Below are 23,022 nucleotides of genomic sequence, written 5' to 3' on the forward strand. Positions count from 1 at the left end.
AGTACGACCGGTCCTACTTTAATCATGCAGTGTACGACCGGTTGTACTTAGTGTAATTTGCAAAAAAAAATTATAAACGGATCCTATCCCTTAAAATTAAATTATTCATTTATCGTATCAAAATCAACATATTGTATCTACTGCATCAAAATCAACAATGGATGGTACTTATTCATGCTTATCATTACTTGATGATTATGCCATACCCTGTCACTACTACTGAAATTAAAAAAGAAAACTTGTAGATAGAATGAAATTTACTTTTTGAATATGTTTTTTAAAAGCATTCAGAAAGGCCATACCTTTCTGTGGGTCTTACAAAAAGGGTTGATAGATAACTAAGCATTTGATGTATAATCAATCCATATAGAAATTATTCGTTTTTAGGGCAAAATGGACCAGAGATATGATATCAAATAAGAATGTTAAGGTATCTATAGAAGAATGTTTATGTTATAATGGAATAATAAGATCGCGCAAGTCCCAGCTAATAGCTGTTTTGTCCTTACGCCTGTTTCTTAATGCACAAACCATGTTTTTTCCCACTCAAAATTTGATTAAATAAATAACGAATTCGTTTTTTCTGCAGTTAATATAGATAAGTTATTTACATTGAGCTCAAAACGACGTCGTTTTAGGGAGGAAAAACCATGTATTTTTATAAGTATAATTTATTTGAAGATCGTAATAGTCTTTCTTCTTATAAATTTTTAATTTTTGAGGAGGGATATTCTTACTACCAAAATCTTCTACTACTAACTCACTACCTATCTAATCACCATTGGATCGACATTTTCTCTTTTTTCAAAAATTTTTTAGCATGCTCTCTCTTTGATTCAATGGTTATTAGATAGGTAGTAAGTTAGTAGTAGAAAATTTGGGTAGTAAGAATATTCTTCCTCTTAATTTTTTAACCTAAGACGACGTTATTTTGAAAGTGGCTATAGATAACTTATCTACATTCATTGTAGAAACATCAAAACCATAAATAAATGCCACCAAAACTCAAAGTATGATTCTCTTATGATAAACATATTCTAATTCTAATATTCATGGGTATATATTTTCAAAGAACTTAAAAACTGAGGTTTATGTTCGCTATATCCTTACTTATCCGAAACCAAAAAGATCAAAGCTTTAACCTTGTGGAGAAGGTAAACTGAGAAGATTTATGGGTAAAAGATTTTTCCAGTCAATAGAAATAAGTTATCTTCGGTGAGTCCAAAACGATGTCGTTTTAATCAGAAATTAAGGTATTTTTGTAATTTTAATATATTGCAGGTTATAATAATCTTTATCATCATAATTTTTTAATCTTATAATCCCAAAATGACGACGTTTTGAGCTCACAGGAGATAATTTTATCTCCGATGACTAGAGAAATACTTTTCTCAAGATTTATACATAGAAATTATCATCATCATGAGTAATATAAAAATGGGATATTGTTTCTTTTGTTCCATGAAACTATTTGCCTCATGCAACACATACACACAAAAGTGAATGAAACTCATTAAGAGAAGATAAAAAAATAAAATAAGTGGGTCACATTCATTTTTTCGTGTGTTATATAAGATAAATTATCTGACGTTATATGAGAAACAATATTTCCGTATAAAAAATCAAAAAGTGAGAATTCTAGCTAGTTAATTATAGTGGCTAGTTATTAGAAGTTTTAAAACTTTTCTTCTCTGGGCTCATTTGGGAAACAAAGTAAGAAGTAGTATTAGTTTATGGCAATTATGAATATTCTAGGTTATTTTCTCTGTTGCTAAAGGAAAAAGCAAATTTACACGTATGTTATAATATAATATATGTCTTTATATGTGTGTCACTAAATATCTCAAATTAGAGAAACAAATAGGATAAAATTCTCTTTGTCTCTCTGTCTATTCCTAAGAGTTATTGAAGTTAGACTTAATCTGCCACTAGAGAGACAAAGACAAACATCTCCGTTTGGTTTCTCTCATCAGCAAAGGATCTAAAGCCCAAATCAACATCCTCATTATTTAGCACACATCCGCAAGTTTCGATTTTTAAGAGAAATGTATCATTTTATAGAATATCACATTGACATTCGAACTTGAAGATTTGATTTAAATACAAATAGTAACATCTAGGAAACAATAGAAATATCATATCCCAACCTTCTAAAAAAAAATATCATATCCCATTTTAGAGCTGAGTTTTAATACGACAAAACATTTTTAAAAAAAAGTGTCAAATTTGTTTAAAAGGTAAACATGCATTTAAGGAAACTTCAATTCTTTCACTATATATCATTGTCAAAACGAGCTATTTTCTAGAAATTGAATGAAAGAAAAGACATTAAAAAACGTGTTCATTTATTGTTAACGGTGTAAAAATAGCACTCAAAGCCTCAAAGGGGCAACAACAACATGAAGAACATAATACGATCCAACAATGCCAGATACGCTACAAAGCTAAACTTCAAAGCAAATCAAGAAAAATAAAAAGATTTCGCGCATCTGATACCATTCATCATTCTCTTTCTTTTTTCTATATTAATTTTCCCTTCACGTTTTCTTTGGGCCAAGCAAATCAAAACCAATAAAGGGATCTGTGTACTGTAACGTGGGCCCTCCACAAAACCCCCACGTGTCGAACTGAAAAGTGGTACCCCACCTGTCAACTATCCACAACACGACACGTGTCCTTCTGGACTCACTCGCCCCACGAGAGGGACCAAATTGGAAAGACAGGCTCGAGAACCGTGCATAAAGGGTCCCGTAGGGTCCACCATTGGGCCCCACACCTAACACTCACATGAATGACCACGATCAACCCTCACCAACTAAGAAAATTAAAGACAACGAGAGTAACGGGAGAAATTATTAATGCATTTAAATAAAAAAAAAAAAAAGATTTTTATCACTGATTTTAAGTACATTTACATAAAATTCAAAGCATGCCAACTTAAAATCAATAATAAAAATCTTCATAAAACATGGAATAATAGTTATTCTAATTAATTATTTTTTTTTAAAAAAAAAAATTATAGTACCCTCCTTGCACGGTCCACGGAGCAGCACCACCATTGGGTCCCCACCTTCCCCTCCACTTTTCGTGTTGACCCACACGAAAGTGGTCCCCACCATTTTTAATCCGACCTCACGTGCGCACGTGCTCTTCTTCTTCGCTTCCCCTAAACGACGTCGTTAACGGCGGAAACCACAACCTGATTCAACGTTCTTCTCTTTCTCAATCTCAATGCTTCGAAGAAGAGCGTGACATGAATTGAAGCTCTTGCCTGTCGTAGATTTCAAGCGAGAAATCTCTCAGCATCTGCGTCGTCGTGACGCCGGATACGGCGGAGGATGCGGTGGTGGTCGGAGCCATGGAGGTCGCTCTCGCCGGCGATTTCGACGACGGAACGGAGGTTGAGGTTGTTTGGAGTTGAAGCGGGGTGACCATGGAGGAGACGAAGGCGGAGATTGGACGAGCTATGGTGAAGAACTGAGGCTGGTTCGAAGGTCCAGCCATGGGAGGAACCACGAAGAACGCCCCTGCGGTTGGAACGACGGCGTTTGAGGGTATGGCCCACATGGGGACCACGCCTTGCGGTAACGGAATCGCGGTTTGTTGCGGAATTGTCGCGGTGGCCGATGGGTTCGGTGTTGAGGTTGTTAGTCCCGCGGAGACTGAAACGGCGCCGTCGTTTATGTCCACGTAAGCACTGTTCGCGGGTCGTTTGCGTTTTTTCTTCTCGGGCGGGTCGCCGGATTCCGGGTCGGAGTTTTTGCTGTAGGCTGTTGTTGAAGTTGTTGTGGTTGGGATCTTGAGGGTTCCGTTGACGGACATCGCGATGGCGGGTACGGTTCCGGTGCCGGTGGCGGCGATGATGGCCGGCTCCGCGTGTTCGAGGAGCCACCGGATTGTCTCGCCGTCGGACTTGTGCCCGAGTTCTCGGGTCAGCTGAAAGATCCGGGCCGCGCATGTTGCGGGCATTCGGATCCTCCGGCCTCGACCCTCCACCTTGGTGTGGCGGTCTTTGGTGGAGGCCCTTTTCTGCGGTGGTTGTTGGGCTTGGGCTTGGGCCAAAGCCTTGCTCACTTGCATGGACATGGACATAGACATCCCCGCCGGTACGTGTACCGCCACCGGCATCACGCGTATGGCCGCCGTCGACGGCGACCCATTCTCCGTCTCCGGCTCCTCTTTGGGTCCCTTGGGTTCTCCAAGCTTGAGATCAACGTCTTGAGAAGCTTCGGCAGCCATGTTTTTTGAAGAATGAAAGGTCACAACAACAGCAAAAACAACAACAACAACGTAGGTGGAAGTGTTTAAGGATTGAGGAGAAGAAACGTGTTTGAGTTTGCATAGAATGAGAGTGCAAGTGTGTGTCAATATATATAGCAATGGAGTGTGTTGAGATTTGAGAATGAGAAGGTGGTTTTGTAGCTTATAGAGATAGAGATAGAGAGAGAGAGAGAGGGGTAATAAGAGATGGGGCCCTTGTTATACCGTCCATGATTTTTTACATGGAAAGAAATCTACGGTGATCGTTGATGGACCCATTGAGACTAGGACTCTTGCACGTGATGGGTCCCATCTTAATGGATTGTGTTTGGAGAGTTTTGGTCAATGTTATTCACTACTTGTTTGGTAACCTGAAAAAAAAAAAAAATTAAAGAGAGTGAGAGAGGATGAAAAAGAAGAAATGAATGACAAAAAAGAGTATGGAAGTGAACTTGATAAGATTATTCTTGCATGATTGATTGATGATGGTATGAAATATTTGAGGGATAAGGAAAATGATTTTTTTTAGATTATTTTCATACGCTTTTTTGGAAAAAAATTTAATATGGTATCATCATACATATATAATGGATGATTTTGTGTAAAAATGAAAATGGTAAAGTTTTTATATACTACAAAGTGGAGTTAAAATCGTGACGCTACTTGAGAGATAATAATATATCTCCGACAAGTTGGGATTGTTTTGAATAAATAATATTTGCATGCAAACGATTTGGTACGAGTAATTTTTAATGTATTTGGAATAGACACATATCCAACAATATTCACAAGGCAGCATTACCCATTCCCACTAGTTTAAAGGCGTGGATGCGTTTAAGTAATCATAAATCTAATTATCTAATTGGGTAACAACACAAGAGATTGACGTTAAAACACGAAATATCACACTTAGCCCAAAAGATGGATGATACGAATAAAACACGAACGAAATTGAAAATTCATGATGAAAGAAGAAAAAAAAGAAGTAAAAGAAAAATGGAAGAAAATAGAGGGGACAAAAGGATGCCTCAAAGAAGTGGAAATCCGTTTGCGTAGGAGATTAAGATGAAGAAGAAAAAAAGAAATGACATCATGTAACAATGAGCAGGAAATTGTTCCGCTTTTAGACTGAGAAAGTTCGTGTCAAACAACTTTTATTCAGTGAAAGAAAACAAACAACTTGAAGAAAAAAGAACCAAAATAAACAAAAGATGATAGCTTAGTTGGCGTTACAAAACTGAATAGCTGAAGGTGAAAGTATGCATTCAATCCTCCCAAATATCGTTTTTGGAAGAGATTTACAATCTTAATCCCCGAACTCATCCCAAAATGAACTAGTCACAGAACGATGAACTGATTGTAATATTTCCAAAGAAAAAAAAAACCAAAATAAAAGAAAGACAAGAATGACGAAGACCTGAAATCCAAAGTCAATACTATGAGCGTGTGCTGCGTGCATGTATATTTTGGTAGAAGAGCATACAACGTGGTACGTGTGAAATAGTGAATCATTCGGACGTGATGGTTTCATGGAATTTTTAGGATTTTTACAAATTTAATGTTTTTAGAGAATCAATCTATCAAATGATACAAGATTCATTCACCTTAATCGATGGTCTCAAGTTCGAGTTTTGCATATACAATTATGTGAAAAATTTAGTAATAGTTGTACTGTGTTTGTGGTTCTGCCCGACTCGACTAGATTAATTTATTAATAAAAAAAATTAATCTCTAACTTTTGATGATATATAAATATCTCATTAACTAGTGTATAATATTTTTTCATTTAACTATGGAAAAAATATTTTTGCTTTTGCTTGAAAAAATTTATTTTCTATCACACTCATATAAAAGTGAATGAATTCTTTTTCTCTCTTTCCACTTTATATATAATGGGGCTCACTCACTTTTATGTAAGTATGTCAAAAAAAAAATTCCAGCAAGAACAAAAATATTAAACCCTTTAACTATTTAAATAAAATATAAATAAATACTCATTATATTTATATTTATGTTAACATAAGTTGGATAATTGAAGAAAATATTAATTTATTTTTACTTTTAAGTTATACCGATATGCTGATTAAAAATTAAAAAAAAACATAAATATAAGTTAAATTTTTAATGTTTTTATATTTGATTTAGGTAAAATGATATATTTTAACCATATATTTTTCTAAAAGTTTGATATTCTCATGTTTTAAATAAAATCATTTTAATATGTTAAAAATAAAATTATTTACAGACTTCAATGTAATATTTTAATATTTTACGTGAGTTAATTCTTTTATGATTTTAAAATTCTTATGACAAATTGATCTCGAGTTAAATCTTTTTCTTCATCTAAATGATCAGTAGACATATATATGGCATGAACATATCTCTTATCTAAAAGTTTAAGTTTTTGACACAATAAAATTAGTATCAATTTTAATTATTTGAATAAAATAACCTTATTAACATTTTGATTATAAATTCATAGATCAGATTAATCTAAACACGCCCTCCTTAATTAGGATGCTCTATTTTCATGTGTTTTATTTATATATTTTTGACATGCATAGTTATTTAGATGAGATGCAAAATAATAACTGTTTATTTTCATTATAAAATAGAATTTCGCATCACTTCGGGCAATGGCGGACCTAGGTAATTGCCATTGTCTGCACTTGAACACATAAAGTTGAAGAAATTTTTTTTTACATAGAGTGTGTTATCAAGTCAAGTAAAATAAAAAATAAAAAAAATAGAAAAATTAAAAGAAAAAAGGTAAAGAGTGGAAGAGAATCACACGAAATTTTTCATATTTTTTTATGAAACGAAACTAGTCAACTTTGGATCAAATAGACATCGACAAAGGTGAGTTTTTAATTGATTAACCCCTACAATTATATTATATTTTACAAATGTCTTTTTGTGGTGTTTATTTATTTTTTAATTATCATTATCGATTATTTCCTTAAAATTTTGATTGATTCACCAAAGCTTTACTTTTTGAAGCAAAAATTGGATTATGATCTTTAAAAAAAACTGGGGGCAGCACCCCCGAACCCCCGACCCGAGTGTCATACATAAAGAAAATTTTATGAGTCCGCCATTGACTTCGGGTGTGCATAACAACCTTCCCATAATCAAATTTTTTTCAAATTTTGTTCCCGAGAACAAATAGAACGAAACAAAGTTTGACAAAATGGTTTTTTTTTTTCCCGAGAATAAATCGGTTTAATTTCTATGCTGGAGAACAAAAAAAAGAATAAAAAAATTTCTGTTTTTGTTCCCAAGCACAAAATGAGAAACACTTGTCTCTCTCAATTACTTTTCACCACTACCATATTCACCACCACCACCATCCTGACTCGAACACCACCATCATCGTCGTACCACCACCGCCACCACTACCACGATGTCATTGCCACCATATTCACCACCATCTCTACCACCATGCCGCCGTCACTACCATCATTGTTACCACCACCATTACTGCCACCACTACCGCTATTACCACTACCGTCACCAATAACCACCATCATCGTCACAGTCATCCTCTCAGCCACTGCCGTCACCACCACCACCATGTCATCATCATCACCATTACCACCATCACCACGCCAATACCGCCACCGCCTCCATTACCACCACCATCGCCGCTGTTGGGTATGGCTCATACTTCGCATGCTGATGAGGGCCTAATTATCGGAGTCAGTAGAAAGGCAACTGGGGTTCCGCTCAGGGTGAGCGGACGGGGGTCCGGGGTGTAGCGCCCCCCGGCCCGTAGAGGCTAGGTACTATTGTGGGCCTCTGTTCTATTGTAATTTTTTTAGCAGTTTGGGCTTGGGCCCATGAATAGCTGTTGTTAGGGTTTTCTAATCCTATTTATATTTTCCTTGTAAACCGAGTGACTTGTATGGCGGTGAGGAGAATATAGTACAGACAAGCTGGACGTAGCCTTAATTGGGTGAACCAGGGTAAATCGTTGTGTCTATTCTCTCTCTCTTTCTCTTTTTTCTTTTCCATTTTTGATTTGTGTGTTGTCGATTTCCAACAGCCGCAACCACTGCCGTCTCCACTACTGCCACCGCCATCACCACCACCACCATCATCGCAGTCATTGTCGTCACCACCACCACTACCATCACAATGCCACCACCACCACCACCATCACAATGCCACCACCACCATCATGATGCCACTATCGTCTCCTTAAATCTCTCCTCCTTTAGCCTAGAACACCTCAGATAATATCCATCCCGCCAAAGGCCCAAATCATTACGCTAGAGGCCTCTCCCTAACAAACTCACCAGGCTCAACCGTGTGTTATCCAGTCCAATAGTTATTGGACTAATCAATTTGGTTCATTGTTAGAGAGATACAAAATAAATAATTTAGCCTCCCCCAACACCTTAAAGTTTTGGGTTGGATTGGTTCTTAACATGGTATCAGAGCTTCAGTGACCACAAGGTAACGAGTTCGATCCTCACCGCCCCCCACTTTCAGGTGGAATTAAGAAAAGCACAAGGCAGATCAAAAGAATGGGCTTGTGCAGCACAAGGCAGACCAAAAATGGGTTTGTGTCATATCCACGTTTCAAGCCTAAAGGGCTCTTACGTGAGGAGGGTGTTAGAGATATACAAAATAAATAATTTAGTTTCACCCAACACCTTAAGATTTTGCGTTGAATTGGTTCTTAACATTCATAAAATAATTAAAAAAAAATTGTTATTTTTGTGCCGTTGGATTTAGTTTATATGATGTTTTTGCATTCGCAGAATTAATTTGTGCATGTATGTGTATATGGCAATAACGATAATTGAAGTGAGGTAGTCATTAAAATATCATATTAGATGTTATCAAAAAAAAAATAAAAAAAAATATCATATTAGATTCGAGATATTTTATCTATTTTGTTCCAATTTTTTTGTTAAAAGTATTATTTGCATGCATGTTGTTGGATTCTCGCATGCCTCGTTTTAATATGATGACATTATGTAAGGAAATCTCAGCCATACATAATTTTTAATTATAAATAATGGTGAATTTCATGTTAGAATTACATAGAATCTTGATTAGCTTTAATAATAAATAAATAATTATCAATTAACGTGCGTGTTTGTAAAAGGAAAACAATAATCATTTTAATTGCTAGTAGATAAGTGTCAAAGACACTATGTTTTTAATGTTAAAAATAGTTCAAATAATAATTAAAATAATTAAAATATAGTATTAATTAAATAAAATATTAAAAGATAGTAAATTGTCAACAAATAGATAAAATTTTAATCTTTGTTGTTGTTTCAGACTAGAATAACAAATTATTAACATGATAAGGATGAGGAGGCAGTTGACATCGGCTGAATATCAAGAAAAATACGAAATTAAATAAATATAAAAATATTCGATCAAGCTTGCTTTACTTCTCGCTTCAGGGAGCAAGTAAACGAGCAGCACAATTAAGCTCGCTTCAGCGAGCAAGTGAGCGAGGAGGAGAAAAGTGCTCGCTGAGTAGCTGGCCCAAAACTCAAAGTCCAATTTTCAGCCTATAAATACAACACGGCAAAGCCTTCAACACAGACGATTCAGAAGACGAAAGAAAGGCGAACTTGGAGACGAAGGCAGAAGCAGAGAAAAAATTCTGGAGCGAAATTCCAGAGGAGGAGAAGGAGATTGAAGTTCATCACTGATCATCAACCAGATTTTATCATGAACCCCTTTCATCTTTCATTATCTTTTTATTCTGAATTTATAAACATGTTAGGCTAAATTTATTTATGTAGTTAGGATTATGGATCCGATGTGAATCCTATTTGTGGTTTAATTTAGTTTCTTTAATAAATTATTTCAGTATTTGTGTTTTACCTTGCATGAATTTCTATATCCTTGTATGAATTGATCACTCTTATAGGGATTTGAGAGTTAGGGTTCGCAATAGACATATTGAGATTTTAATCCTGACTGGGGTAAAATACCAATTCTTGTATGACCTAAACATAGGCTTGCTTGAGTTGTAGATTTCATAATTCATCGCGTTTAATGCTTATTCTAAGAGGAATTACTAAGACATTAGGATTCTGATTAGAATAAAGGGTTAAAGTCACTAAGACATTAGGATTTAACCAACTATTTTTAGAAGATGAATTGTCTGAAATATCTAAGATAAATTATTATTGAAATTAATTTAAACTACTCTAGGAGGATCTGAGGTGAAATAATTCTTAACTGCAGCTTTTGTTTTTGATATTCTAAATTTAATTCTCAATTCTTGTGTTCTTGATATTCTTGTTATTTACTGCAATTAATTTTAGTTTTAATTTAAATTCAAAAAATTTCTCAACAATCAATTCGGGTTTTTCAAATTAAAGAGAATAATTATAATAGTATTTGGCGCATTATCCTCGTGGGACGATATTCTTTATCACTACTTTATTACTTGAAACATCGGTATACTTGTCGTAATCGCAACACTACCATAATGCTAACTTAATTTATCATTAGAAATATAGATGACTAATGGGAAAATGCCCTCCACATGTAAAAAAAATAAAATAACATTATAGATGGATAGCAAAGCAAGCTATTTATCGATTAGTTTTTCATTACTTTTTTGTAGCAACTTCGGGGAAAATAGGAGGGGAACGAGGCAGTGGGGTTAGGAAGTAAATTTTAATAAAAGAAGTTATTATTACGTGACTAATAATTATTTGTTCAAATGATAGGAAGTTAGAAAAAATATTACCTCTATTCAAAAAAAAAATAAAAAAAAATAGCTAGGATAACCATTCTTTATATAAGTCCGATCATACTTAAAAAGATTAAATCGGATAATCAATGAATTGATGAAAATTGGAGAATTTTTACTCGTGAAAATATTTCATTTATCAAAATGTTTTTTTTTTTTTTTGAGTTGATTTTACAAAATTATTTAGGGATCACTCCATATGTCTATTATGTATTCTTAATCCTTCTTACGTGTCTAAACCCGCCTGTTTTGGAGTACCACCACGCAGGGGTTTGTCATTTCTTTTTATTTTTCAACTATCAGAAGTCAGAACCTTATCATGAGTAACGACAAAAACAAATTTACGAAATATCATCCCTTTTATATTTTTTAATTATTTTATACTCTAGAATTATATTGTAATTAAATATTTTTGTAGCTAACGAAAAATCAATAAACATATCATATTATTTTGTCAAAAATTCTAACAAATAAACTTTGACTCTCTAGTAGTTGTTTTGAAGCAAATCCGGTCCAACCTCACATACGGTCTGGCCGTCTGGGACAGTTTGAAAACCTTATGAATTTGCTATTTTTTAATTTTCATTTTTAAAATCCATTTATAAGTGATTTTCTAATTTTATCATTCTCAATCTAGTTAACAGTTATAAATTTTCATGCAGCGGTTATTATTTATTTATTTATTTATTTTAGAAGTTTAATTTGACATCAAGATGATGATGATTATTATTTTTTGGAAAAAAAATTCAGAGGGAGAAAACATTATCCTACTTCAAAGTCAAACCATATTACAAACTTATAATAATATTTATAATTAATTTAATAATAAAAGGTCCACACACAAAAATCGAAACTCCCTATATTTTAGTCAACGCAAAACATAAACGCGACCATGTTTTGTAGTAAACAAATCAAAGCAGAATTCCCAAGTCCGAGACGTTTACCTCATTCAGATTGGCACACATGATTAAAATTTCCGCTCATGTTAATCATAATTTGAATTTGATTCTTAGTTTTTTCTTTCTTTGATAAATATTCATCATGCAAGTTGAGAACAATAAACCATATATAATTTTATTGTAAAATTTTATTGAAATCAAGAACTTTGTAAGACAAGTCATCCCTTAATCTAAATTTTTTATGCAAATAAAAAAGGGTTTGCAACTTTTCATGTTGCATGAGAAAATCAAACTTTCCTACTAAAAAAAAGAAACGGAATCCATCTTTAAAAAAAAAAAAAAAATTAAAAAGTAGTTGATACAGATTTTAAAATGAGAATAGTAGGAAAAGAGATTTCTAACATGATAAGTTTTTTTCCAATAAAAAATAAAAAGTTTGCCATACATTATCATGGCTATATCACATGGTTGCACAAACATTATTATTGGTGTATTTATACACGGGAGGATTTTTTTGAATCCTAAAAAATGTTATTTCTCATCTCAGTATAATTTTTATCAATCTAACGATTATAATTTATCAAATTATATATTAATTGATACCAAATAAGTTACAATCATGGATGGAAATGAACAACTGAAATGAAAATAAGACTTTTTAATTTTATATTGGAATCGAAAGATTATTTCTCATTTATATAATAAACAAATAATTGCAATACATTAAAAATTAAATTAAATTTATAGTTTTTTGCTCTTGGTTTGTCTTATTATATACGTATCCGTGATGCAGAAAGTGATGGGTGAGAGTGAGTGGCTCCACTTTCTATTTTCTCATGCACCCTTTGGGGGCCAAACAGGGTTGAAGTGTGTTGGTGTTGGGGCCCTCCTTCTCTCTGTGTGTGTGTGTGGTGGAGGCGCCAACAGGTACTGATGCGCACGCTGAGATGCTCTCATGGCCCATGGGCCACACCCCACACACATATGCATGAGGGGCCCACTTTATCTTCCAAAATCACTCTGACTCCGCCGTGTATGGCTCTGACATCGCACCCCACCGTACAACTGACCCGGTTGGGCCCCACCGGGGCCCGTCAATCCAACGGCTCGTTTTCCATCATTTCCCTTTGTGGGCCCCACAGGCTCAAAAATAGGGTCCATGACCATGCTTGGTTTGGTTGGGTAGCTCTGGCCTCACTTTGGAAGTGGACCACAAAGGGAGTAAAATATAGTGGTGGACCCTAAAGTGGGACCCACCATTAACACACAACACACACTCACTCTCACTCTCACATATTGGTCTTGGGTTGGGAGTTGGGACCCTCCAATGGCAAAATGGGTATTGACCAAGACCCATTTTATCAATTGGTCCCTACATGTTTGTAATTTTCATTTTTAATCTTTTCATAGTAGCTTCTGGATGTGTGTGGGGGGGGGGGGGGGGGGGGCTTTTGCTGGTGGGTCCCTATTTCCTGCAACTTATGGTGTAGGGTACTCTTCCTTTTATCTCAAAGTGTTTTTTTTTTTTTTTTTTTTTTTTAAATTTCCTAATGATTTGTTTATTATTTATTATCTTACCAACTTTTGCCTACTTCTAATAACGTAATTGTCTTATTTTGGTTTTTCATTATTATTTTTTGTTGAAAGTGGATTGTATTTATTAATTATGAATGGTGGGAAGAACTATTCCATTGGATCAGAATGAGGTTAGGTTATTTCTTTGAGTGAGGGCCCCCCCTTCCTAAGCTTTGATTCACGATGCTTGTTGGTGAATGGGGATTGGTGAGAGATATAAATGGGGCATGACAGCATGAGAAAGCTTCCTTCATTCTTTTTTTCACACCACTACTTTGCCAAGTTTTATTCTGTTTTGTCTGTTTTTTTTTTTTTTAATTCTTCTTAAACAGTAATAAGATCTTTTGTTCTCATATGAATTATTATTCAATGTCTTTAAAAAAAAGAAATGAATTATTATTCAACTCCAAGCCTTTATCTCCCAAATAAAAAATATCAGGGGTGTGAAAAAATCTCATTTTTTTAAACCCTATTAAGAATCAAATCATTTTATGTAAAACTGGTTCAACAACGAAAACAACTGAATCATTTTTTTAACTACTAACATTTTTATTTTATTTTATTTTTACCTCAAAACTAAACCGAACCGAACCATACCGTGCACACCCCTATAAAATATATTGTTCTATCTTGTCTTAGAGACAGAGATATCTAGTCCAATAGACTAGTATGTTGCTTTTGGATCTAGGTGCCCTCTTTAAAGTATCTATGAGTTAGATGCTCTTGAGTCAATTAGATCACTATGTACAAAAGAATAATATATGAGTTTGTCAAAGGAGTGTGCGCGCGCGCGCACAGTTACAACATAACAGTCATAGAGAGTGGTGTACCTATAGATTTTACCTCTTATTTATAGAGTTTACTTGTGGATATTGGGTGTTAGACCTTCCATGCTTCTGCGAACGGCCCAAACCCATGTATCATGCTGTCGTATTAGTATTGGTATCCTTGATGGATACCTTTCCTTAATTATGCCTGATTTATGCTTGGATTATCCCTTATTAGACTTAATAATAAATGAACCTCAGATATTGGTCCATAAATGTAGATATATTACTCTGCTATATTTAAATAGGTAAACAAAAATGTATGCTATCTTCAATATTTCATGTTCATGTAGATATATTAGATTGTTATATTTAAAAAGTTAAACAAAAATGTATGTTATCTTCAATATTATGTTTGGCATAATAACTGAAAGTCCCCTTAGCTCATAGGCGTTTGTTGAAAACGGGCAAGATTGGTATTCTAAAAAAATTACCATGCCTCTTAGCTGGCAATATTGTTGAACTCACATTTTTACATGCTTGTATATTACTGCGATGAGGATTGAAAAAGGGAATGCAAGATGCTTGTGAATAATTTCATTTTAGTGTACCAAACATAGACATTTTGTTCAAACATCCAACACATGAAGATATTAAATGAAATGTTTTTGCGTACCAAACAACTGTAATATGTACAAATATGTTGATTAGTTTCTACAAGATAACGTGATTTTGGTACACAGGTAAAGATGGACACAAACTCAAAATGAATATTACTACCTGACATAAAAATATACGTAATTTTTGCAGCATCACTTGAATTTACAAAGACACAGTAAGGCTTCAAATAATTTTTCATTTACCTTCTTTTGGGGTAAAAAGCAAAATTCAACATACGTTTGCCCACACAAGCATGCTGATGGAAGATAAGCATAAAACTTTAACAAGTGTATAATAGAATACAATTTTCTGAGCTTTTAACAAGTCTTACAGCCTTACAACTTCCACCTCTGGGATTGTTGTGCAAAAGAAAATGTTCATGCTTGCTTGGTTTCTCACTTTTCAATCATCACAGTAGCAGATTTGATACCTCTTCATCATTATGGAACAGCAAATAGTGTGGCAGCACAGTGAGAATATCTTCCCATAATCTTGGAGGTCAATGAGGTGTTTGTTCTGGATTTCATATCATGATCCTGACATGTAAGTGTATCGTGTTTGAGCTCCAATCATAAGCTCAACAATTTTAGCTGCAACATATGTTAGAAAAGTAGGTCAGATGCTCAAAGCAGTCTACCAAGCTGAAATGATGATAAGAAACAACAAAGGAAATAAATAAGTATAAAGCATACCTGTAAGAAATCCTATGATAGGTATAGGCTCCAAAACTTTCTCAGTGCTTTCAAGTCTTCGTCTACAAAATTAGAGAATTTTAAGTATCATTTTTTTCTCCTCCTTGGAAGTAGCACATTGCAAAATATAAAAAAAAGTTAAAGAAAGAAGAAAATGAGAGAGCAAAATGTAAAATCATTGTTACCTAGTATACTTGCTGAAAAATGGATCTCTCATTAGGTAAAGAACAAATAACAGCTTCCGTCGTTTAACCTGAAGCAAAACTATTTCAGCAGTGACTCTTTAATGGGTTGAACATCACTAGCTAATAAGACAGTTCTAAATGCAGTTTTAATGGCCAAGAAGACCATTAAGCCAAGTGCATCTTATGCCTATATGGTATGACTCTATAAAGTCCAAAGAAGCACAAACCTCATCCTTTTCTGGGGCAGAAAGATGAAACATTTGCTCTTTCCCACCAATCACTGATGTTGTAACAACTGAAAGAATACTGTTCGCTACGCAGTCAACAGCTAGTGAAAGGAACCAAGGGGTCCATGAACGAATACCATATTTTCGAATACATAAAACATAAATAAGTGGTCTACTAATAAATAGAACTTCTCCAATCAAAAACAGTGCCCCACGAAGACCCCTTTTGGACAACATGGTGAAAAGTGTTGGTCTTTCTACCCTTGAAACTGTAAGAATGAAGTGGGCAACAAGTATTAGTTGAATTTCACATGCGTTATAATCGGTTACACTGCTTTGTACTGCTAAAATGTCTTTAGAACAGATTACCTGTAGGCTCTATAATTGCTTTTTGGTGTTGAACCCTACGTAACCACACTGCATCTAAACCCATCCTGGCTTTCTCTCCAAAGCTACTTAAAGCAGATAGTGCTCTTCCTTCCAGATTCCATGGGTTTTCACCAAGATTGTTTTGATGTTGTGTAGTAAAACTATCCAAATGTGTCTCATCATTGGATGTCTCCCCTCCGTGTAGCAGCATCTTATATCCACTCTTACGAAACAAAGATAACCGAACCAGTACCCTGAGTTAGAGTGATTCAAGATAATAAGAAAAATGGATCGATGACTACAGTTATAGATATAATGATTAATGACAGATGGAGGATAATGGGAAGGACCATATGTTAAATTACATTATGCTGCTTACTTGGTTGCTTCAGTAACAGCCAGGAAATTCCATTTCTTATCATCACCATAGTAATGTTGTGCCACAACTTCAACTAACGTTTCCAAATCCTTTAGTGCAGATAAGCATAATGGATAAGGAAATGAATAAGGCTCAACATAGCCTCTAATATTTTGGTTAGGAGTTGTATCAATTATATGTCCATTGATAGCTGTGATAATTCCCAGAATGGTCGTCACTGCGTGAAATCATAGATTTTTTCAGTGAGGTACCAATTCCTATATTGTAGCCAAATATAATAAGAGAAAAATTAATTAAAAAATAGAGAAGGCAATTAGAACTAGTTCAATTTTTAAAAAAATGGAGGTAAACTAGAAGAGTGTAATGTGACTTTGGAAGTTTGCAACAGGAATCCAGGGAGGCACAAAGCTCAGCTGAAAAAAGTTATGTTTAATTTCTAGTTAGCCTTTTCAAGATCAAAATGAACAAATAATTGGAGATAGAAGTTTCTAATATGTGCAAGTGCAGTCATAAAAAATTTTCTTTCCATTTTATCACCAACAGAAAAATAACTGCTTGAATTGAGAGAAAGTTCTATATATCCTTGACACTCAAAAGTAAGTAGCCAAAAGTTACCAAAAATTCACAAAACCTGCTTCTGGTCCAATCTCTGATTCAGAGAACCGTTCTGGAAGAAGCCATGTCAATCCCTGTCCACATTTTCAATCCCCCAATAAGATAACAAGTGATGTACATATGCTCAATATACAACAAACTATGTTTCAACACAATGTCCTCCATAGACTTGTACAAACAGAAGATAGCAATCACAGCAAAACTGGGAGTTTAATTTATTTTCTGATTTCATTTTCAGTTGATATGTTTTCATTAACAATTACAATATGGCAAATTATTAAATTTTAAGAAGGAAATGGCGAAATCATGATTATTAGTAAAAACAACATAACAAGATAGCACTTAAATGCAACAATAGCCAAATTATAAAACAAGCAAAATTCATATAAAAAACGCCATTTCCCCCAGATTTTTGTACACTGTTTGCAACTAGTAATTAGTAACAACACAAAAGCATGACCTTACTCAAAAATTTACTTTGTAGCAACAGAATGATTACATTTAAAATTTAACCCAAAAAATAAAAAATAAAAAAATTGTCAAATTGTTAATCCAAAAGCGTAAGCTTACATTGGCCAAAGACTCCAAGGAGTGCACATAATCTCTGTTCTGCCTGACCCATCTCTTATAAGCCTCCATAGCTTCAGAAACTCTACAAACCACACAAAAATAGAAATAAACTAAGCACCAAACCCTACCCTCGTATACAACATTTGCACGTATTGGAAGCGACCCAGTTGGTCAAGATGCAAACTTTCGACCCAATTTGCGTGAATTGAAGATGGGTTTTCAATTAGAGAAACAGGGGACCCATATAGAGAGAGAAGAATGATGAGGTGTCAATTGTTGATGAATTGAAGGATCTGATCTTAACCGTTAATTTGTACACTCTTTCTGGTTTATGTACCGTCCGATGAGAGTGTTATTATCCTTTAAAACAGTGGACGGTTATGATTCGGAGCTGGCTTTTGATCGTGCGGTTAAGAGTTTATGGTATATATTTGCTGACGTTAGTGTTTGCGCATGAATAATAAAATTGTGTCCTCTTCTCTCGCTCTCTCTCCTCTTTCGCTTGTTTCTCTCTCTAGGGCTTTGGGGTTTCTAAGGAAACTTTGTTAAATATGCAGCTGACACTTGAGTTCGGGTAAGTTTATGTTATATCCGTCGAAATTCACTGCTTGTAATGTTTATTCGCTCGTTATGATTTTCTTAATAAAGTTTAAATTTTATTTTTCATAAAATAAATAGAGTTTATTAATGGGGAATTGATATTTTTTGCTGGGTTGGTGCTTGCTATTTCATCATATATTCTGTTTCCATTTTTTTGTTTCATCCTGTTCATTATACATATTTGGATCAAATTTATTCACACATAACTAGGTAATTTCTAGAGAGGTATGCTGGGAATTTTTTTTCTCATAATCCAGAAAAGAAAAGAATTTTACAGAAAATGTTTCTGATCAAACACAAAACTGAAAGATTCACAATAGAACCCTTTTTTTTTTTGGAGGGGTGGATTTTTCTTTTCCTTAAAACTTCTTTTTCCAGTGTGTAACAAAGGTAGCCTAATAGAAGTGATCATTCAGTATCTGTTTTTGGAAACATTTATTCATTCCAAACAGATTGAAAGCAAGTTCTTATCTCCCTCTTTTTGTTGAGGAGTTTAACTTAGGCATCCTGTTTGTATTATTTCTTTTCTGTACTTGATGTTGATAAAACTTTTCTCATAAAGGAATAGGAAAATGAAAAAAGTTCCACATAAGTAAAAATTCCTTTTGAAAAGTCTAAGAACCTTTGTAGATTAATACAATGGTGATTGCAGATATCAAATTGATATTTCCTCATTCATTTTTCTAATTTCTAGTTAACAGAGTTAAGCCATGGGAAAACATTTTATTATCGAGGTTTTAATGATTCCTTAGAATCTGTATTTGGGAAATAGTATCCAAATTTATACCCATTAATTCCAAGTCCCTTGAAACTAGCTCACTTTGTTGGGACTTTTGATTGCAACTACCTGGTAGGGGGTTCAACATCTCAAATGTTTCCTTTCCCGCTCCTTGGGCCCCTTAGTGGGAATCCTTTAGACACCACTCTAGTTGTGGGGCTTCCCTTAACCTTAGCAAGGTCTAGTACCAGAAAATAAAAATAAAAAAGGGGTAGCACCACTCCCCCCTCAAAAAAGAAAAAAGAAAAAGGAATAAGTGAACAAAGAGATAATGCTAACACCAGCAGAAGGAGAATTTAGAAGATTTCTCCTTGTGTTAATGTTTAACAACTATTGGTTTGGTTTCTGTGATTTGGAGATACCTTGTTTTTTATTTGATGCAAATACCATGCTGAACAGCTTTGGCGGATTAAGACTTTGACTTTTTGTTGTTCAATTCATGTATATTTTCAGTAGCTAATATAATTGCATGCCTTGCCTTTAGATCTAAAGATTTTTCACTGTGTAAAGAGTAATTCAAACCTGAACTGAGTTATATGATCATAGGCATTCTAATTTTTTAATCTAATATTGTTGGTGTTATGATTAAATTAAACAGGATATTGAAGGTTATTTCAAAAATAGTTTTTTCTACTTTATCTTATTCATCGTCCTTGTATGGCCCTTCTTAATGTTCAAAATATATATTGTTTTGTTCTTATCTAGTTATCTTATATCTGAGATTAGAACCTTTACTTTTTGTCTGCTTTGTTTAAATGGCTGAAACATACAGAGGGGGGTTGGAGCTTCTTTGTGACTCTAAGAAGATTCGTAATATCAACATCGAACAACAAAATGGTGAAGACAAGGTAGTGTATCACTTCAAAAAAATTTGAACTATGATGTGTATGGAACATTCTTTTATGCTTGACATTCTTATAAAATTCTCTTCATACTTCTCAGTTAATCATGAAAGATTTGCTTTCTTGGGTGCGGACCAACTTGATTAAGGAGAGGCCTGAAATGTTCATGAAAGGAGATACTGTGTAAGTTTGATACTATAAATATTATATGAACATATTTTACTGATAATAATAGAATATTACTCCTTAGAATAGGGAAAATCCCTCTTGGTTACACTGAGAAACAAAAGAAGAAGAAGATAGAATCATATGCAGATCTTTGAGGGTCTGCTTCCTCCCTACCCTAAAGCCCCAATTCCCTACTAATGATTTCCTAATTCCCCTTTTCCCCCTCCAGCTCATTTACCATTTCCCTTAACAGATTTCACACCTCACTTCTTTCCTTCCTCACTCCTACCTGTCACATTTGCAGGGTAGTTACAACTTAAATTCCCGTCTTAACCCTTAATCACCACCTTGCTGCCCTACTAACGTATGATGCCTAAAAATATACATCTTAATTATGCATTGGCAATGGGAAGAAGCTCCTCTAAAGTAAGGGTATATCTACCTTTAATTTAGTCTAAAGTGCATATAATGTGTAATATTATCATTACATGGCTGCTGAACTATGTTAATATTTTGGTTGTGGGGTTGCAGGAGACCTGGAGTTCTTGTTCTTGTGAATGATTGTGATTGGGAACTAAGTGGTCAGCTGAATACATCACTGGAAGAGAAAGATGTGGTGGTTTTTATATCAACCTTGCATGGTGGGTAGTATGTAGGTGATCAAACATTTGATGAAGTGATTATTATCGTGTGATAAACACAGTTGTTGAAGTCATTGGTGAACTATGATAGTTAAAATTTGGCAATGTAATGGGTGAATCAACTTACATAGGGTAGTACGGCATATGCCTTGAACAGTCTGTACTTCCATTGTAATAATCTTGGTATTATACTTTAAGGTTTTTGGCAAGGACGTGAAACTTGTATGACATTAACAAAGTAAAATTTGGTTACTTGGATGATGGATCTTAGGTCTGATCCACATGTTCATGATTTGCTTTATTTATCTTTAGAGATTCACTTGGATGCTCTTTCCAAAAAAAGGGGGGAAGATTTAAGTTTATACTTTTTCTTTTTTGGTTTTAAACTTTTATCTATATATAAGCTTGTAACTTTTTTTAATGAGTATGTTACTATTAAATTAATCTTGTAACTTATGTGTAAACATTTGCAGACTTGTGGAAAAACGTTACAAACATGTGAATAAATTTGTAAATTTATATATAGAAATTACAAATTCATTGGATAAGTAGATAAGAATCTTTGACTTTTACTCAAATTTTAAGCTCCAAGAGAACCAAGATGATGAGTCTCTAATTGTTCTATACTATAGGTTTACCCTGTTCTTGATTTGCATAATTTTTGTTTTAATAGTTGTTTAGGAATTTAGGGGTTTTACTCAAATTTTTAGTCATTCAAAGTGCTCAAACAAGTTAGGAGTTAATTTCATTTTGAATGGGTAGGTCTAAGGTTAAGTAATTTGAACACCTCAAAGGCTCAAACAGGTATATTTTTGTGTATATAACAAAAGTATGTGAGGTTGTTGCATGTTCCATCTGTATCAGAAACTTACCCTTCCAGACAAAGGTCATTCATTATTCACCAAAGATTGAGAATGGACGTCGTTACCTTTGGTGTTTGGATAAATAGGAGCTTATTATATTCAAAATCACTCGAACACGTAAGTAACTGTTAGACAACCCAAAAAACATCAATTTTGTTGAGAGTGGGATTTGAACCCACGCCCTTTCGGACCAGAACCTTAATCTGGCGCCTTAGACCAACTCGGCCATCTCAACGTTTGGTGATAGAGTTCGGTAATATTAATATTTTTATATTGTGCTCGTAATTCTTTTGAGAAAAGATATATTTACCAACAAAAAAAAGTTTGCAACATTTACAACCAACCTAATCACCGTTGATTTTCGTCAATCTAACTATTATCATTTATTAGAAATTATTGGATCATATTTATTAATTAATTATTAATTTCAAAAATACTAACCGTTAGATTGACGAAAATCAACCGTAATTAAATTAATTGTAAAAGTGGTAAACTTTTTTTATCCTGCCCCATTTTTTTAACCGAAGTAAAAATAATTGTAGTCAAGAGTTTTAGCCGTGTACTTCTTCAACTATTTGAGTGATTTGGAGGGAAAATATGATGTCTCAATGAATTACAGTTATCATGGCAATCGTACGCATGACATTTGCCAAAAATTGTTTCACAATCATAAATGCCATAAAGCCATCTTAAAATATCACAAAGGCAGAAACATGATCATTTATATTAAAAAAAAGTATATAAAAGTTGATTTGAAGAAGATCATATTTTTAGAATGGAATATTCACTCTCAATTCTTAAGAAAGCGTACATTTCACGTAAAAAAATTAAGCAACGGAATTTTACAATATTTTCAAAATTAGAAGGATTATTGAATCGGTTACATTGAACTGGTTCGTGGTTCAATAATATATATTTGAATTATTAAACACATTATAATAAATATAATAAACATTATAGAACACTCGTGGGGCTAATGGGTAACATAACATATTTCATGCCTTGGGAATAGGGATGTAGGTTTGGCTGTCATGTACTACACAGCTTTAATATTTTATAATGTTAATGCTATATTTAGAAAATAAAAATAAAAAAACTATAAAAAATAAAAACTGATCCCAACTAGTTAACTATTGGTTTTACTAATTTTGAACCTGTTTTGATGATTCTAGATTGACACTTTGCAAGTTTGCATATGT

General features: G+C 34.0%; 3 protein-coding genes and 1 non-coding gene across 4 annotated transcripts; 1 reads left to right on the plus strand and 3 right to left on the minus strand.

Moving 5' to 3' along the window:
• Positions 1–2,349: 2,349 nt before the first annotated feature.
• Positions 2,350–4,359, minus strand: LOC133293080 (transcription factor TCP9-like). The gene has a single exon (XM_061491608.1). It carries the CDS (start codon positions 4,237–4,239, stop codon positions 3,229–3,231), a length of 1,011 nt encoding a protein of 336 aa, XP_061347592.1. The 5' UTR covers positions 4,240–4,359; the 3' UTR covers positions 2,350–3,228.
• A 10,659-nt stretch (positions 4,360–15,018) lies between these two features.
• LOC133293149 (peroxisome biogenesis protein 16-like) lies at positions 15,019–18,126 on the minus strand. The gene is made up of 8 exons (XM_061491689.1): positions 17,932–18,126; positions 17,378–17,435; positions 16,747–16,963; positions 16,368–16,621; positions 15,999–16,267; positions 15,772–15,839; positions 15,587–15,648; positions 15,019–15,484 (listed from the first exon to the last, which is right to left on the minus strand). Exons 1-8 carry the CDS (start codon positions 17,998–18,000, stop codon positions 15,423–15,425), a joined length of 1,059 nt encoding a protein of 352 aa, XP_061347673.1. The 5' UTR covers positions 18,001–18,126; the 3' UTR covers positions 15,019–15,422.
• Positions 18,127–18,369: 243 nt separating this feature from the next.
• On the plus strand, positions 18,370–21,249 carry LOC133293183 (ubiquitin-related modifier 1 homolog 2). Its single transcript, XM_061491722.1, has 4 exons — positions 18,370–18,505; positions 20,082–20,157; positions 20,252–20,334; positions 20,851–21,249. Exons 1-4 carry the CDS (start codon positions 18,483–18,485, stop codon positions 20,966–20,968), a joined length of 300 nt encoding a protein of 99 aa, XP_061347706.1. The 5' UTR covers positions 18,370–18,482; the 3' UTR covers positions 20,969–21,249.
• Positions 21,250–21,977: 728 nt separating this feature from the next.
• TRNAL-AAG (transfer RNA leucine (anticodon AAG)) lies at positions 21,978–22,058 on the minus strand. Its single transcript has one exon. It is a non-coding gene; the product is annotated as a tRNA-Leu (tRNA).
• Between the last annotated feature and the right edge of the window lie 964 nt (positions 22,059–23,022).

The sequence above is a fragment of the Gastrolobium bilobum genome, unplaced genomic scaffold, assembly GCF_033153095.1.
Source record: "Gastrolobium bilobum isolate Gb01-03AN ecotype WA unplaced genomic scaffold, APGP_CSIRO_Gbil_v1 utg909, whole genome shotgun sequence".
NCBI lineage: Eukaryota > Viridiplantae > Streptophyta > Magnoliopsida > Fabales > Fabaceae > Gastrolobium > Gastrolobium bilobum.